Source organism: Xenopus tropicalis, chromosome 5, assembly GCF_000004195.4.
Source record: "Xenopus tropicalis strain Nigerian chromosome 5, UCB_Xtro_10.0, whole genome shotgun sequence".
Taxonomy (NCBI): Eukaryota; Metazoa; Chordata; class Amphibia; order Anura; family Pipidae; genus Xenopus; species Xenopus tropicalis.
In genome coordinates this window covers 66,966,562-66,984,586 of record NC_030681.2, presented here as the reverse complement: position 1 = coordinate 66,984,586, position 18,025 = coordinate 66,966,562, and the positions used below count along the sequence as shown (strand labels likewise).

The 18,025-nt window shown below is 37.9% G+C and overlaps 1 protein-coding gene across 2 annotated transcripts; it reads left to right on the top strand.

The window, feature by feature from the left end:
* Nucleotides 1-1,842: 1,842 nt before the first annotated feature.
* On the top strand, nucleotides 1,843-18,025 carry hddc2 (HD domain containing 2). Of its 2 annotated transcripts, XM_002935994.5 has the most exons (6): nucleotides 1,847-1,965; nucleotides 3,399-3,520; nucleotides 5,779-5,881; nucleotides 6,598-6,666; nucleotides 15,102-15,240; nucleotides 17,819-18,025. In XM_002935994.5, the coding sequence occupies exons 1-6, from the start codon at nucleotides 1,891-1,893 to the stop codon at nucleotides 17,914-17,916; spliced, it is 606 nt and encodes a 201-aa protein (XP_002936040.1). In that variant the 5' UTR covers nucleotides 1,847-1,890; the 3' UTR covers nucleotides 17,917-18,025. The 2 variants fall into 2 exon arrangements, with proteins under 2 accessions (XP_002936041.1, XP_002936040.1); XM_002935995.4 differs by lacking the exon at nucleotides 6,598-6,666 and having other exon boundaries at nucleotides 1,843-1,965.

Sequence of the window (18,025 nt, the reverse complement as noted above, 5' to 3'; positions counted from 1 at the left end):
AAAGTCCCCTTGGTTTACAGCGCCACCTTCAGTCAGTCTAACCAACAGACTTGCTCACACTGCTAGTTGCTTGTTAAATAAGAAAATATCCCACATTCTTGGACTTATAGACGCATATCCGCAAAAAGTGTTTGTTTTTTTATTAACTTCTAATGCATACATCAACATTCTATGACACTGTCAAGCCTAGGTAGGGAGGGCACTGACTGCACCAGTCCCTCTTCACATAAATCCTCTCTAACACAGAGCTTGATTTAAGACACACTAGGCAGGTCTCTGTGCTCAGAAATGAAGTGAAGAACACTGCAGCTATTTACACAATGCCCCACGCATTTACAATTGCATCATGCACATTCCAAAATAAAAAGAATGTGTCTTTAAAGTTGCTTTTTACACTTCTTGTTGGCTGCTATCCAAGGCAGTGCAAGAGGTCTAAAAAGAAGTACTATATTATTAATTATTGTATACATTATAACACTATATAACCAGAGGCTACTCCCAGGAGTAGCCTCAGCTGTGCTTCACTGTTTCCAACAGTCTGTCAGGCTGAACAAAAAGAACAATAAAAAAACAATCTAATACCATTATCTACTGGGCCGCCTTTAGGCTAATGTTCCATGGGGAGATTAGTCGCCCGCAATAAATTTCTGCTCCTGCGGGCGACTAATCTCACCGAAATGCCTTCCCACCGTCAGTGATGCAAACTGCTGGTGGGAAAGCATATTCTTCACTATATTGCCCAAATTTTCCTCGCAAAGGAAAACCTCCACATGTGACACTAGCCTTAGTAGATCCAATGTTAACAGATGCATTTTACTTATAAACTATATAATTCAGGAAATCTGAAGCTCAGCTGTAATAATAAATAACAGAATTATGTTTAAAGTTTAACTGAAAAACATAAATTGCATCATTATAAAGTCTAAAACAACTGGACTTCTCTGAGTTTTTTTCCTTGAAAACGTTTCACCACTCATCCGAGTGGCTTCTTCAGTTCTAATGACTGGTAGGGAATTCCCCGGTATTTAAACTCTTGATGGTAGTACAGTCACAGACATCCAATCACAATGGTTACACTGAATTTATTCAGTTAGGTGTTGGCTGACAGGTGTAAGAAGGAATGATCCAGTCACAATGGTACCATGATTCTCATTGATGAAGGTGTTAATCTTTCAAAGTACATGACTGGAAGTGTGAACTGTTGTGAAACCGCAGGGGTAAGGATGTCAAGTTGTTTTAGACTTAATTCTACTAGATACTGTATATCATGACCTGGTTGAATGAGAATCTTCATAAACATGCATCATTATTATTAAAGGAGGCACTTCAGTGATACACAGTATCTTATTGAAAAATGAAAGCGACAAGGAGGCCTATTTGCAATGTTAGCAGAACTACTGTTCTGTTATACATTTAATAATAAAGTGAATTAGCATAAAAGGGGCAATTAATCGATGACAAGACCCTTGACAAATTCAATAAATACAATGTAAGATCGAGCTCCTGTATTGGAACACGATCAAATCCATTGCAATGTCACCTGGGGGTAAATTCTTGTTTTGCGTCTAGTATTATTTATCCATAACTACAGACTTTAATGTCTCCTATGACAAGTAGTCAACTCGCGGATATTGTAATCATGCAAAGGCTTTACAATTAATGTTTTTCTACAAAATCAAGCCTCTGCACCCCAATACCGCAGAATTTCACCACGAACTGCGTCCAGCAATACAAGTATCTTCCCGAACTAAACTAGACTATCTAGATATAGCCATAAAGCGAGAGGACGACAAACACCAATCGCGTTCAAGTTCTAATCACGTGCACATTTCCTGGCAGGCTGCATGATTGGTCATCTGCTAGCGAGGCGTGGCTCACTGCGTATCAACAATGGCCGCTGCCGGTAGCTGCTCTAGTGCAGGGAAGAGCTTGCTGCAATTCATGAAACTTGTAGGGCAGCTCAAGGTAATAGAGTACACTCGACCTTTCCAAGGAGGGAATTTGCCTGCTAGCATTATACGAGGGATTTTACATAGGGATCTTAAGCCAATGTATATCTATTCAGCAGGTTTGCAGCTGCAGTTAGCAGAATTCACTCGAAAGCCGGGTTAGTTACACATCATCTAAACTAGGGTTCTTTAGTCCTTAGCTAAAGAATCTGTGGTATAAGAAGCAAATCTGAATTTAATACAGCTACTCCTCTGTCTAAAAAGAGAAATTCGCTAACTGTAATTCATTCATCCTGTTGTACCCTTGGAGGCTAAATTTGATTGGATAAAATAAAAGCTCTATCTTGCATACATAAAGACACCACCCCCTTTAAACTGTGTCTAATTTAAAAGGTGTCCTTCTTTAAAAGGGAATGTGGCCATGTAATCCAGATGTCAGACCATAAAAGAATACCTTTGCAGTACACTAGCATTTTTAGACACTATCCCCTATATGTAATAAAAAGACAAATTTTGCTCAGCAGTAACCCATAGCAACCAATAAGATGTTTGCTTTTAAACAGGTGACCAGTAATTTCTCCCTGCTCGTTGGTTGCTATGGGATACTGCTCCTGGGCAAATTTAGTGTCTTTTATTACATAACCCCCAAAAAGTAACTTATAACAAGCCAACTGATGGAAGGAGTATCATAAAGGCAGAAACCCACCATATATATGTGTACTTCTGAGCAAATATTGTAAAATTCTATCCTGGTGCATTAAAGCCATCATCTTACCTTTTTTAAAACTCCCTCGCACTGTTGTGTAAAATAAAGCAAGTGCTTGCATCATTTGACCTATGGATGTCAGCTGCAAATATCAAATGTATAATCTGGCATGTCTAATTGGACCAGTGTTAGATTGCCTAGGACATTGCTGAATTACACACTTGGACTTCCTCCATCTGCAAGTCAGTGTGCGAGTGGTACTGTACTTGTTATTCACTTCCGTTTATACAACAGTGTTCAGACAGTGTGTCTCAACTATCAGAACTGGCAAGAGAGTGCTGAGAGGTGAATTTCAACTTCGGGATCACTTTAAACAGTGGACCATTTTAATTGCAATATTGAGAGAGCCAGGCTATGGTCTTGTGTGTTTTCCTTACTGTGGTCACACCTCAAAGAATGTGTTTGCTGTTGTCAGGGTAAGATGCATCTACAGGTGTCTGGGATCATATTTTTATTCTGTATAGGTCATATATTTTGCGTTCTGGTACTCATATCTGATGATGTTGAGGGTTTGCTTTTAATAGTGTTGTAAATATATATATATAAAATCAATGCAGAATATTGGCTCAGGCACCCAGGTAAAACAACTGTGTATGGTATTTTTATGTAGCGATTTTGGGACAAAATTTAGTCACTAATGGTTTTTTTGTTTGCTGATTTCTTATTTTCTCTCTTTCTTACAGAGAGTCCCTAGGACTGGCTGGATATACCGGCAAGTGGAGAAACCAGAAAGTGTGTCAGACCATATGTACAGGATGGCAGTTATGGCAATGCTCACTGAAGACAGAAAACTAAATAAAGATAGGTAAATGGGAACTGCCATTTGTACTATAAAATTACATTTTTTTTCTTGGTTGGAATGTATGAAATATAGCTAAATTCTTCACAAATCTATGAAGTTCCACTCATTTCCGAATCTCTACGTATTACTACGCCTGATGGTGTAGGGTGTAGGGTACTTAATATAGAGCCCATTATCCCACCTTCCAGCAGGAGTTAGTTTGTGTCTAAGCTGCTAGTTTCTGCTCCCACAGTGACTCATTTCCCATCCATTAATGTGATGCAAAAGCCTAACTTTGTTTACATCAATATGCTCTAAAGGAAGGTACCAGGTTGCTCTCACACTGCAGAGCCCATTTATTAAAGCAATTTTAGCAGTAGCCTTTGTCACAGGCTAGCTTGGGTTAACATTTAGTGGCCTCTGTTTTACACATCTGTATACTATATTTTCTTTGTACTGTTATAGGATTTGTTATCCAGAATGCAAAGCGAATGTGTTTTTTAGATAAAAAGTCTTCCTGTAATGTTTACCATCATGTCTTAAATCTCTTAAAAACATTTACATTTTTTTAAACCTGCCAAGTTTTGCCATAAAAATAGATTTATACTAGTTTACATAACACCTGAAAAACTAAATTTGTCTAGGCTACAAGCCACTAGGATAATCCCAGTGTTTGATAACTAATTGGAAAATACAAAAGTAGGACACAAGCTCTCTTGAAATGTAACTTTTATTTTACTACTATTAAAAACCACAATATTATCCGTAGGAAAAGAGCCAGTTATAAATTAATCTATTTTTTTTATTAGACTATAATTCACTTGTTGGTTGCTGCTGGAAGATATATATTCATGATGTTATTAAGTGTCTTTCAGACTAGACCTATAACTAAGGCCTGTCTAAAATAATTCCTAAAGTGACAGGTTAGAGGTGTTAATTTCAAAAAATAATTAACATGTTTAAAGACAGTGCCTCCTACCATTAATATTACCTTGGCACAATATTTAGGGATATTTAAGGATATCACAAAATGTATCTTAGTATACGTTGCAGTTTCCTGTGCTGCATCCAAAATGTCGGAAGCATTCACCTGGACCACCGATAAGGAGCGGTGAGGGACCTGACTCAACCTAAAAAATAAAACAGTCTTTATATATATATATATATATATATATATATATATATATATATATATATATATATATATATATGAACTTGTTGGCTACCAGTTACAATTTTAAGCAATTTATAAATACGGAGACAAGCACCAGATTAAATAGAGGGCTTGGGTGCCCAAGCCCCATGCCTTTCACTAGAAATGTTTACTCCATTCAATTAACCACACAACCCAGAAAACCTTAAAAAAAATCTTTAAAGAGTCAGGTCCCTCACCGCTCCTTATCGGTGGTCCAGGTGAATGCTGGACTTATAAAGAGCTGCACTATGTTTTCATCTTTAAAGGAGAAGGGACCATATAATGTAGGCACCTCCCATGATTATAATTGCTTACCCTGAGCTCCTTGGTGGGTACACCTGTTGCCAGTTGCTGGAAACTACACTAGCTCGGGGTAATACTGTTGGAGCCCCACATAGCCATCATCATCCTATTTCTGGATCTTCTCTAAGTTTCAGTCTGGGTGCTCATGCGTAGTGAGAGTGAAAAGACAAACTTAGAGGCAAAGTTCCTGCAAGTTTTAGCTAGCAGGAACACTGGTCCAGGGTCTTAGGTGAGTGATTATATTCACATTTAGCACCCCAGGGATTATACCATTCGCTTTTTTACTGAGCAGAGAATTACACATAGCATCTCAAAAGTAAACAGTCAGGAGAAGAGCTTTAGAGACATTTTCTGTTTCAGTAGTTACATACCCTTTAACAAGTGCCAGTTATTACTGTCACTATCTGAGACACTTTGTACTTTGTGACAGATTTGTTCTTTTGATCTCTGCATTATTTAATACATTTTGTATTATTACCTTCAAATAGACATTAGCTGATGGCTTCATATGCAGCAGTGGATAAGGCCACAGCAAAAACATAAGTCATTTTTCATATGAATAATGGAAATACATAGGTCCAGATTTATGATTACTTGAGCTTTAAAGGAAATCCTGCATGAATTTGCTGTCTATTTTAGGAAAATAAACCATATTTTAGCATGTGGTATATTTTCCTTTTCATAAAACACACAACACATTTTTTTACAGTGCTAGTTTTCCTGAAATATTGGAATGATTCAGTGCTTTTGTGACAGATACTGTTTTTTAATTTTTCTATCTTAGATGTATAAGGCTTGCTCTTGTGCATGACATGGCAGAGTGCATTGTGGGTGATATTGCTCCTGCTGACAATATATCAAAAGAAGAGAAACACAGAAAAGAAAAGGTGGGTGGTTTTCTTTTTAATTCTCTTCATTGTAGTGATTATAATTAGTGACTTTTCTTTGAGCATCACATGTAAGCACTATTAATTTCCACTCCCTTAACCTTCAGTTCATTTTACGGAAATCAACGATTAAAAAAAATGACAACATTAAAGCCTTCTTTTCCCAAAGTGAATACTTTTTTTCATTAATTGTTTCAGTATGTGGTTATGTGGTATAGTTTTGTAGGCTTTGTTTCTAACAGGGTGGTTTCTATAACTCTGTATTTTGTAGAGCTATGTATTTCTTACATGTGGCATTAACAGTGCCACTGCTAAGTGGGAATGCCATTATTTCCAGGAAACTGGACAAATAGCTCACGGCCTGTGCATTCTGGCATTTTGAACATTAAGCTGTAAGATATGGACTGCTAGCTGCGTTTTCTCCTGATATTTTCAATAATGCTATTTTTACACATTTAGATAAAGCATATTATTTACCATACAAACCTTGCTTGGTTGGAATAGTCAGTGACCTCAGTAAACTAATTATGTTAATTGCTTAACTGAATACTTTGGTAACTAAAACAGTTATATTATTTGAAACCATGAAATACAAAGATCAGTTTTAAATAGTTTTAGAACCTGCTGCAGGGGTCATTCCCCTTTTAAAAGAAAAAGCTAAATTTACAAACTGTTAAACTGAAGTATATCTATTTGTGTACAAAACTCTGTTGTAGGATGCCATGCAGCATCTCACACAACTGTTACCAGACATCTTGAAGACAGAGGTGTATAATTTATGGGAGGTAAGATATTTATTTACTTTGCTTCTTATGTACTAAATGTGCAGATTTCCTGTTAAGGAGAAGCCCAAAGCGTACCTTAATAGGTTATGGCTTTGCTGTCAGTTGTAAGTGTGCATCCTTTTAGGACCCAGAGCCTGTGTCTGCTGGGTATTCTGGGATTTAAAGGGGTTTTGGGGACATATGGAGCACAGACTGATAAGTAGTTTCCTGAAAAATATTATATCTACATAGTTTAGGTGGCCCTAAAAGGATATTTGCACACAGAAGGAATTCCTAAATTTTTCATAAAATTTCATTTAGCTCACCTACTAGGGTTAAAACCATCCAGTCTAATTGCTGATCAGATCCATGGTAATTGTACAGAGTTGCTAACTTGGTTGACCCAGTTGGTGAGCATTACACTATAGGGAATTCCATTAAACATAGACATTTTGGGGGCAAAACTGTGTTTTTTCACAGAATCTTCCCTGCCTTTTTTATCATTTCATTCGGCTCTCTGAAGCTGCAAGAAAGTAACTTTTCTACACTACACATACAATCTTTTTTTCTGGATTGCTGCAGTGTAACAGACTATATTCATCTGGTTTAATATAGCCAGTACAGAGTGATTATTTTGTATTTTCTGTCCATATACAAGGCAAGGGAATACTGTAGGAAACTGGATAAATTTGTGGAGTTAAACTACCCCAAAATTTTTTGGGACAAAACTGGTTTAATCCCCCTGCTTTTATAAGGGCTCTCTGCAGCTCCAGTAAAGTAACTTTCTTATGCTACTATATTATACCCCGCAGTGCTCTTGTTCTAGATTTCTGAAATGTAACAGACTGTACCCATCTGTTCTAAAATAACCATTACAGAGTAGTTACTTTGTATTTCCTATCCTGTACATAGTATCAGGGCTGTGGAGTCGGTAGATAAATTCTCCGACTCCTCAGTTTCTGATACTTCCGACTCCGACTCCTCTGTTTTTAATATGCTAATGTATTTTATACATCCAGGAAGGGGAAGGGGCAGTTAAAACACAACTGAACTGATAATAAACTGATAGACAATTTTATCTATACTCCTACTCCTAATGATTTCCATAGAATCCCATAGTCATGTTTAAAGTTTAAGCTAACATTACAGCTGAATTACAGCAGTTTTTCAAATGTTTTAAAGCTTCAGTCTTAAAGGAACAGTAACACCAAAAAATAAAAGAGCTTTAAAGTAATAAAAATATAATGCACTGTTGCCCTGCACTGGTAAAACTGGTGTGTTTGCTACAGTAAAACTACTATAATTTATATAATAAGCTGCTGTGTAGCCACGGGGGCAGCCATTCAAGCTGGAAAAAAGGAGAAAAGGCACAGGTTACATAGCAGATAACAGACAAGTTCTGTAGAATACAATAGTGTTTTATCTGTTATCTGCTATGTGCCTGTGCCTTTTCTCCTTTGAATGGCTGCCCCCATGGCTACACAGCAGCTTACTTATATAAACTATAGTAGGGTTTCTGTAGCAAACACCCCAGCTGTACCAGTGCAGGAACAGCTGCCCCCGGGGCTACACAGCAGGGTATTTATATAAACTATAGTAGGGTTTCTGTAGCAAACACCCCAGCTGTACCAGTGCAGGAACAGCTGCCCCCGGGGCTACACAGCAGGGTATTTATATAAACTATAGTAGGGTTTCTGTAGCAAACACCCCAGCTGTACCAGTGCAGGAATGGCTGCCCCCGGGGCTACACAGCGGGGTATTTATATAAACTATAGTAGGGTTTCTGTAGCAAACACCCCAGCTGTACCGGTGCAGGAATGTCTGCCCCCGGGGCTACACAGCGGGGTATTTATATAAGCTATTGTAGGGATTCTGTAGCAAAAACCCCAGCTGTACCGGTGCAGGGATGGCTGCCCCTGGGGCTACACAGCAGGGTATTTATATAAACTATAGTAGGGTTTCTGTAGCAAACACCCCAGCTGTACCAGTGCAGGAATGTCTGCCCCCGGGGCTACACAGCAGGGTATTTATATAAACTATAGTAGGGTTTCTGTAGCAAACACCCCAGCTGTACCAGTGCAGGAATGGCTGCCCCCGGGGCTACGCAGCGGGGTATTTATATAAACTATAGTAGGGTTTCTGTAGCAAACACCCCAGCTGTACCAGTGCAGGAACGGCTGCCCCCGGGGCTACACAGCAGGGTATTTATATAAACTATAGTAGGGTTTCTGTAGCAAACCCCCCAGCTGTACCAGTGCAGGAATGGCTGCCCGCGGGGCTACACAGCCTTTATATAAACTATAGTAGGGTTTCTGTAGCAAACACCCCAGCTGTACCAGTGCAGGAATGGCTGCCCCCATACTACACATCAGCTTATTTATATAAATTATAGTAGATTTTCTGAAGTAAACACACAGTGCAGGGCAGCAGCACATTATATTTTAGTTACTTTTATACACTTTCATTTTTTGGTGTTACTGTTCCTTTAAACTATTGACTATCCATTCCCTTCACGCATACAAGTATTTCTAGTCTTAATTAGTTATCAGTGAGAGTTAGGCTAGGTTCACAGTGGGCATTGTGTTCCCAGTAACAGAGGAACACGACGCAGTGGAGCTGCCGCACCTTAACTGTGCGTTACGTCCCATTTAGTGAAGCATACAGTCAATGAAAAGCATGCTTCATGGTCACTCAACATGTTCATTTATGCACTGCTTGCATTAGGCTTTATTCCTATAGCAGAGAAGTAATTAATTATGACTGTTTGTGAATTGGGACATTTAAACTTGCTTTATTTTTTTTTTTATTCCCATTTAAATTTAGTAGGAGTCGGAGTCGGTTCATTTTTTGCCAACTCCGACTCCAGGTACCCAAAATTGCCCTCAACTCCGACTCCACAGCCCTGCATAGTATTCTCTACAAATCAGTTTGAGTGCATTATTGTCATATCAAACTGAAATAGTACATTCGTTAGTATCCAAGTTTAATGCTAAATGTAAACAGTTCTTTGTTAAAAAGATGTTATAGTCAGTTGGAAAATAATGTAATCGCCATGGAAGATGTTATTTTCAACTTTGAAATGTCTAAATATATCAGGAAGGTTTAGCTATAATGCTTTACAAGCTATGGAATTACATTTCCCAGCTTTTTCTGGAAACCAAACTGTTAGGAGATGCTGCAAAAACTACAGTTCAACTACAGGTGTAGCCTTCAGCATTTCAAGGATGCTTCATGGTTTTTTTGCCCAGCAATAGCTGAAGGCTGCATGGTAAACTTCTCTGATATATGAGGTTATGGAAATGCTTAGATAGAACTTAAGGGTATAGTGTAGTAACCCTTCTGCAGGGCAGTAGTAGGAAATATGGTGCTCTCTCTCTCCTTTGATTGCTATTATGCCTTTGAAGTATCAATGACAGAATAGGGAGTAACTAAAAAGCTGACAAATTTCTCTCATACCCTTAGGGCAATGGCCATGGGGAAGGCTGGTTCCCTACAGTAGCCGAGATTAACCACAGGCGACCAGTCTCCCGAAATGCCTTCCTACTGGCAACTTCGGAAAATGAAGCATCACGTATGGCTTCCCAGTATTTCACTTTGTTGCTGGTGGGAAGGCATTTCTGGGATATTAGTCACCTGTGGTAGTCCTGTGGGCCATTGCCCTCATACTGACACCCTGTGCAGAAAAGAGTCTTGATTGCTGTCTCATAGTCAGCTATCCTTGCTGTCCTCGCATAGGCTACCTTTGTTTTGGTACAATAAATATATCTGACTTTTACATACCTGCTCTCATACAAAGAATAATGCAAAGACATATATGATGTGTTTGCGGAATACCAAAACATGAAGGGGCCCATTCATTAAAGCACAATTTTTTTCTGGTTAAAAGCATGATTGGAAAAAATTCGGAGTAACCACAATTATTTCTGATGTTCGAAATTGTCACAAAAATTATTTTTGTAAGAAAATATTTTTTCCTATGAAAATATCATGGTTGCGATCCGAAACTCACAAAATTTTCAGGATCCAAACGATTGTAAACAACTCAAAAACCTTTCTGGCTTTTAAACTTCAATGCATGATTTTGAAAGCCTTCCATAGGACTCAATTGGCACTGTACAGATCCAACCTGGCCACGACACCAAAGCTTGAATGAATTCCAAAATGGTCGTAGCGTTTTCAAAAAATAAGACTTTTTTTGTGGACGTTAACGAAAACTACGAAAAAGTTGTGCAATTTTAATGATGTTACCGTGGTCATTGCAAAAAAAAATCTTGCTTTAATGAATGGGCCCCAAAAATATAAGCAATGATGCTTGCTGATTTCAGTGGCAATTACATTTGCAAATAAATAACATTATTGAAAATTTATGTATATTGCAAACTTGAATTACTAGAACTAGCATTTTATTTGCTTATAATATAAAAAATAAACATCCTTTACATATTGTTTCTTTATGTAGTTTCTCTTTAATTTGTTTTTTAAAATGTAATTGTAAGGCATAACAGTGTAAATAAAAATAAATTGATAAATTAGTTGGGTACTATTTGAAAACAGTAAGGGGCAAATTTATTAATGATCATTATATAACGATTAATTGTGATTTATAAAAACCCCCTGTTTTTATTAACACCAACATTGATTCATAATAAATCAAACCAATTAACGAATTGATCAAATTTTATCGATCACCCTAGATAGTGGATTCAATCAATCTCAATGTCCATTTAGAAAAAAAAAAAAAAGACTTTTTTTCTGATAAAAAACAAATCCTGAACGCATGAACAATGATCAGTATTAATGATTTCGGTCTAACTGGAAATCTAACTGGAATACTGGAAAAATCAGCCTACATTTTTGTGATGGTAAACTACACAAAACATTAAAAGGTGTGTTTAAATTCCCCTTGTGTAGCTTGGAACTCAGCTAGTTAACGGTGCCTGTCAGTAGCACTGTCACTAGAACAAAGACTTTTCCAGTTTGCTGTGCAGTCAAATCTGCACTTCATTTGTGTTACATTTGCAAAAAATGTTACGGTTGCCATGGTGACTGGCTCTCCTATAAAATGTATTAGCTTAGTATTTAGAAACAATTTGTCCATTTACAGGCAGGCTCACTAATTCACAGCATGTATAAAAAAGTGAATTTCTACACTTGCAGTTGCAATAAAGGTTAAAGGAGACAAACGGTTATATTCAGTTGTTAGCTATGCATTCATGCATTCTATTTCTATGCTAAAAATAGAATAAAATGCTAAAAGCTAGAATAAAACGGCAACTTTTCTATTAGCTTTGATTCCATTTTTTATTCCAAAATTGCTTTATATTAACACTACTTCCTGTCTATGCTTGGCTGTGTAAGTCTCTCAGTGCTGCTGGTCACAAAATACACACTAATAAAATATTTGTGAGCAGTTCCCATTAGTGCTCCCTTTGTAAGACCTTTTTCTTATGCAGCTGCTCTCCTTCTATCCCATATGCAGCTCTGATCCTGGATTGTTCTGTCACCCCACCACCACCTGTTCACTTACTGGCCAAAATAAAATTTTAAATGAGCTGTACAGACTTACCCCAGCCTTCAGTAAAATGCCACATACCTGCCGCTCTCTCCCTCCCTGCCACCTTGCCCATTCACTTAGCTTTTAAAACCCCCTGGCCAGTACAAGCAGGAGATAGGTTTATAACTTCCTGTGAGATCTTCCAGACATACCTATCTCTTGTTTGGAAGTTGGAAGACCAGCTTACATTGCTAGGTGATTTTAACAGAGGAACTGCATTGTAATTAAATTTAATGTAAGCAGTGATGTATTACATGTGGTTATGTGTGTTATAAAGGAAAGGGATATCGCTGGGGATTGCCAAAATGTTAATCATCCTCCCAGAGATCCTGGGCCAGTGCTTCTGTTTACTGAACACTGCACCGGCCTGGGGAGCTACGTTAAAGCACCACATTGCAATCTTCTTTGATTTTTTATGAATCTTCTCTCTGATAGTGACAAGCAAATCCATTTCGCTTTGCCAGAAAATTTGCGAAACAACAGGAAAATCCGTGAAACGGCAAAAAATCTGTGAAACACAATTGTTGAGCAACTTCTTACAGTGATTCCAGCAACACACAGACTATTGGAATGCATGATTAGTGGATTTGACTCGTAGTAATGAAATATTTACAGAATGCAGGCAAGCAAGGGGAGAAAGGTGGATAAATGTTATGGCGAGCCAGGATGAAATTGGGATCTGAAACATTTGCATGACCAACCATGGTTAAAAACCCTCCCACAAATTGTGTCTTTAGAATTGATTTTTAGGAAATGTAGAAACAGGAAAGAGATTATGAAAAGCAAACGCTAATATAGCATGTTAAAGAGGCTGTTCTTTCTGCATATTGGTGATATTTGCTTATGGTTTAAGCATCACCATTTATTCATTATGGTGGAACATATATACACTGTAAAAGCAGCTTTATCTAGATAGATTTCCACTGGCTACAAATTCCCTACTTGAGAAGTAAAAGGTCAGATGTATCAGTGTTTTGTCTGAAAACTTGCAGTGATGATCCAATCCATTCAATAGGCTAGTTTTAGAATTTAATAATTATATATCTGAACCCATATTCATCATTGTCTGAGCCTTCAGGATTTTTATCTCAGACAGACTGGTCTTGGATATCAAGTCTTATTGAAGGCTGTGAGCTATGATAAATGTAACAACTCCAGTTGATTCAATCAATTTTAATATTGCTCCAATCTACTTTCCAGGGTAATTGTTAAGATTCAGAGTATCTGCACAGGTCATTCATATATCAAGTCAAGTAAGGTTCACACAGTGAGACTAAACCATGAATTAATCTGCCCCTTGATCTGTTAGTTCTTTTTTTTACTTGCGGGGGATTAGAAGAATTATACAGTACAACTTTTTATTTCTGTAAAACTTTTTTTTTTTAAACAAGGAACAGACTTGCTAGAGCAAATGCTCTGATAAAGGCTATAATAAATGCTAATAAAGGCTTATTTGTTTTCTCTAATTAGACTTGTTTAAGATTAGTCCAATTTAAAGGAGCAAAACTATTTTTGCAGCAAACCCCTAAAACACAAAACAAAATACTAGTTTTTGTGTGTGTCAACAGAAAGCATATTTTTTCTGTCTCTCTTCATTTTGACTGGGATTCTACGCTCATGCCCATTACTCTTGTATTATTAATTTTTTGGTTATTATTAGTTGTATTCTTTATATAGGAGCTTACAGTCTAAAGGTGGTCATACACAAGCCGATTTCAGCTGCCGATTCTTGTCCTTCAGACTAATTCAGCAGCTTATCTGCCTGTATGGCCACCACTGATGGGCCTACATGGCCAGATCTCGATTGGACAGGTTTGGTTTTCCAGCTCGTTGATGCAGACCACAGTCCGATGGCATCTATGCTTGCCAATGTAATTAGCCCAATATCGCCCACCTTAGGAAGGCATATATGAGGAAAAGGTCTACTCATTTAGCAACCTCGGATCTTACCAGTTATGCCCACCTTAAATCCCTATTACATTACCACACACTGGTCAATTTTATTGGGAACCAGTTAACTTGCATGTATGTTTTTAAAATGTGAGGGGAAACTAGAGTAACCTTTGGAAAGGCACACAGACACAAGCAGAACATACAAACTGCAGAGAGTGTTCTGACTGAAATCAACCGCAGCTCTGCAAAGCAGCAATTTTTTAATGCTTTTTCAAATGCATGCTAAGTGCTAAAATGCATATATTGTGCTTATATGCATTTATTTAAATATGCCTAAGTGCATTTGTCAGTTTCAAATGCAACCTTCTATTCTGTTGTCTTCTGAATGCATGTCAAGCGCAAGAAAATGCAGCATGTGGCATCTAAATAAACTTATGAAACACCAATGCCACAAAACACAATTAGCTGATGTCTTTTGGTGCGCTCAAACCTGCATCTGTAATGGTTGTAAACCGCAGAAAAACTGCCCATTTGTAAGAACCCTAAGAGCCTTGCCATGATTGGTTCCTGATGTGCATTGTTTGCCGTAAAAGATACAGTACTGTGTAGATTAATGCTGTAAATTGTCAGTTCTTGGCATTCTACATAGGCATCCCCTATACTATCCTCTGTCTAAGACAGGTAGAAAGTACAGGGCTGCATTGTGTTCCTGTTTTCATGAGGGTCAGGCTGGTGGAAGGCACATAGACCCTCTTCATACCCTCTTATTTCTGCATCATTGACTGCTGCATGAGCTTCTGCAAGTAAGTCCCTACTGTGAAAGTAGCTGGCTCCACTCTGATCCCCTGCGAAAGTTGATAAGCACTAAGGGGAGTGATATTGTGTTCCTTAGTGCTCTGCCACTTAAAGCAATGAAAATATATGCTTTGGGCTTAATGAGAAATATGCTTGCTGCACTGGTATTTCTGCAGTAATTGCTATTTTCTGTTTATAAACATATTGCACACAGGAGTATGAGCACCAGTCCACAGCTGAAGCCAAGTTTGTGAAAGAATTAGACCAGTGTGAGATGATACTTCAAGCTCTAGAGTATGAAGAACTGGAGAACAGACCAGGAAGGCTCCAGGACTTCTATAATTCAACAGCAGGTATGTGGTTTGGCTTTTACTTGTTTTTGACAAGCAGATATGTAGATGAATTACAATTTTTCCTAATATTTTCAGAAAAATACCTTGGATAAACTAAAGCAGGACTGTCAAACTGGCGGCCTGCGCCCCCCCATCTGGCTGCTGTGACTGCTTACCTTTAAATGGTATCCATACTGAGATTAACTGGCCCCCTGAATGGTTCACATCGCAAATTCAGGCTGTAAACCCATGTATTGTTTAAACAAATAATCCCCTGTACTGTTCACACCTTTTAATCCCTGCACTGTTCACCCCCTGCCATACTCTGCCTGCCCTATGCTGCCTGTGTGTGGCAACATAGGACAGGCAGAATATGACACACACAGTCAGCATAGGGCAGGCATGTTGTGGCACACACAGGCAGCATAAGGCAGGCAGAGTATGGTACACACAGGCAGGGTAGGGCAGGGAGAGTATGGCACACAGGCAGGGTAGGGCAACCTGTGTGCCATACTCTCCCTGCCCTACCCTGCCTGTGTGTACCATACTCTGCCTGCCCTATGCTGCCTATGTGCCTTACTCTGCCTGCCCTATGGTTCCTGTGGGACGTGAACCTGGCAGGGGTTTGTTCTGGTAGTTTGTTAGTATTTGGAAATTATATGGTCCCTAAGGTGTGTAATTATATGATGGGGGTTGCTGTGCTATCCATATGGGAGGAGGAGGCATATGGATTTAAGGTTCTGTCTGAAATCTTATGATATAATATAATTCTTTTGCATATGAATGAAGGGTCATATCACTACACCAACCATTTTGGTTTTCTGTGCTACCACCATTAATGTGGGTATGGTCTTTAAAGCTCTTGTAATAACATGGGTGTGGTTTTAAAAAAAGGGGAGTGGTCAAAACTGGCTTCCATTATCAGCCCTCCACCATGTAGGCGAGAAAAATTCCAGAACAGCACTGAACTAAAGGATCTATGCATAAACTAGATATATAGAGAATAATTTACCCTATTGTAAAATGTAAGTATAAGTCACTGAGAAGTTCCATAACTATATAAAGAAGTGCCAGCACTTCAGTGAGTCATGTGACAATTTATATATTTGAGCACTGATTATAATCAATGACATCACTAAGCACTGTTATATATCATTTACAGGCTATGCCTCTGGTGTATAATATGCATGTGAAATATCTTTTTCGTTAAATCGATGGACCATGAGAAATCAAAGATCATTATCATATTATACAAAGTACAGGTATGGGATCTAGTAACTAGAAAGCTTGGTTAAAGGGGCCATACACGTACCAATTTAGATCTTTTCTGTGGCCTCCATTGATGTTCAGTGCTGACTCGTCAGATATGGAGGTAGAAACAATAGGGATTCTACCTCCATCTGATGATTCAGCCCTAAGCGCAGAGTTTGCTCGGCGGCGCCGTTGAAAAATCTTTTGTCCCACCCGATCGTCGAGACGACCGATATCCGATGCTTTCACGATGTTGGTCATTGCGAGGATCCACCATACAAAGAACATCGCACAAAACAAGGTTTCGGATGATAATAACAGTGTGTGTATGGCCACCTTTAGGGTTCCTTTATATTTTGGTTCACTAAATTCTTTTACATTCAATAAACTTACTAGGATTATTTTGCATTCTGTATGGTTTAGTTTAGGATCAAGTAGAAGGCTTTATTTTATATTATAGAGAAAAAGAAAAGCATTTAAAATTTGTTGAAATATTTACTTAAAATGGACTTATAGGAGGTTTTGCTGGAATCCAGAGGTTTCTGGATAAGAGATCCCATATCTGCATATAGTTAACCAGTAGTGAATCGTAATATAGTCTTAATGTGGCTGAACTGAAGGTATGTTCTTTCAAGGTTTAACGTTTTTGCATACTTATTATTTGACTTATATTTCCATCTGCATATACTTAATGTAGCAGCGTGCAGATTTTTGTGGATGCTATAATAATGTGTAAAAACTTTACCCACTTTTCTTTACCCACAGTTCTTTTTTAATTTTTTTGTACTTTACGCAATTTGCTAGTCTAACTTTCCCCACAGAATATTGATGTTTGCTACCACATTGCAAATCTACCATCCAGTGTTTTTTCTGCCTGAAACTCTTTGCTGTGAACCTTGTTATTATACTGATATTTTGTGTTCTAAGCGGCTAAGAAATTGTCAAGGTTCCTGCTGACGTCTGGCAGTGGATTGCGGAGGTGTGATGGTCTATGTCATACCGTTATTTGCGTTAGCAGTGAAATAGGTTTTCAAAAAAAATGCAAATGATGGATATATATTTAGATGTTTGATGTAATGAACACTAGATTTAGCAAGAAACAGATTATGGAAACTGCTAGGAGGTGGCTACTAATTTAAACAACTAAATATATATCAGCCCGAAAAAGGCATAGTTCAGTAATACAAAATATTTAAGAAGGTATAAATATCTCCAGTTTCCTTTAATGAATAGATTACTTAAACATGATTCATTCTATCTTTAATAAAACACAAAATATGTTTGTTCTACAATTTTAATACTTTCAGAGTAATTATATTCAGCTATGCCATTTTTCCTTTTTTTTCAGGGAAATTTAACCATCCGGAAGTTGTCCAGCTTGTTTCAGCAATCTATGAGGAAAGAGACAGCGCAATAGCTGCAAATGCGAGAAGTTCTCAGAAATAATGTTTTAAGAAACTTGTTTATAGTTTTTATGTAATTGCAGTCAACATTTGTTTTCATTTTACACTATAATATAGCTATTGGTTCAAAAATAAATATCAACTGTACATTA

Bases quoted from the DNA above. Each gene is read 5' to 3' on its own strand.
- hddc2 (XM_002935994.5), top strand. From the start codon at position 1,891: ATGGCCGCTGCCGGTAGCTGCTCTAGTGCAGGGAAGAGCTTGCTGCAA. The intron at 1,966-3,398 runs GTAATAGAGTAC...TCTTTCTTACAG, and splicing joins AACTTGTAGGGCAGCTCAAG to AGAGTCCCTAGGACTGGCTG. The intron at 6,667-15,101 runs GTAAGATATTTA...TATTGCACACAG, and splicing joins AGGTGTATAATTTATGGGAG to GAGTATGAGCACCAGTCCAC.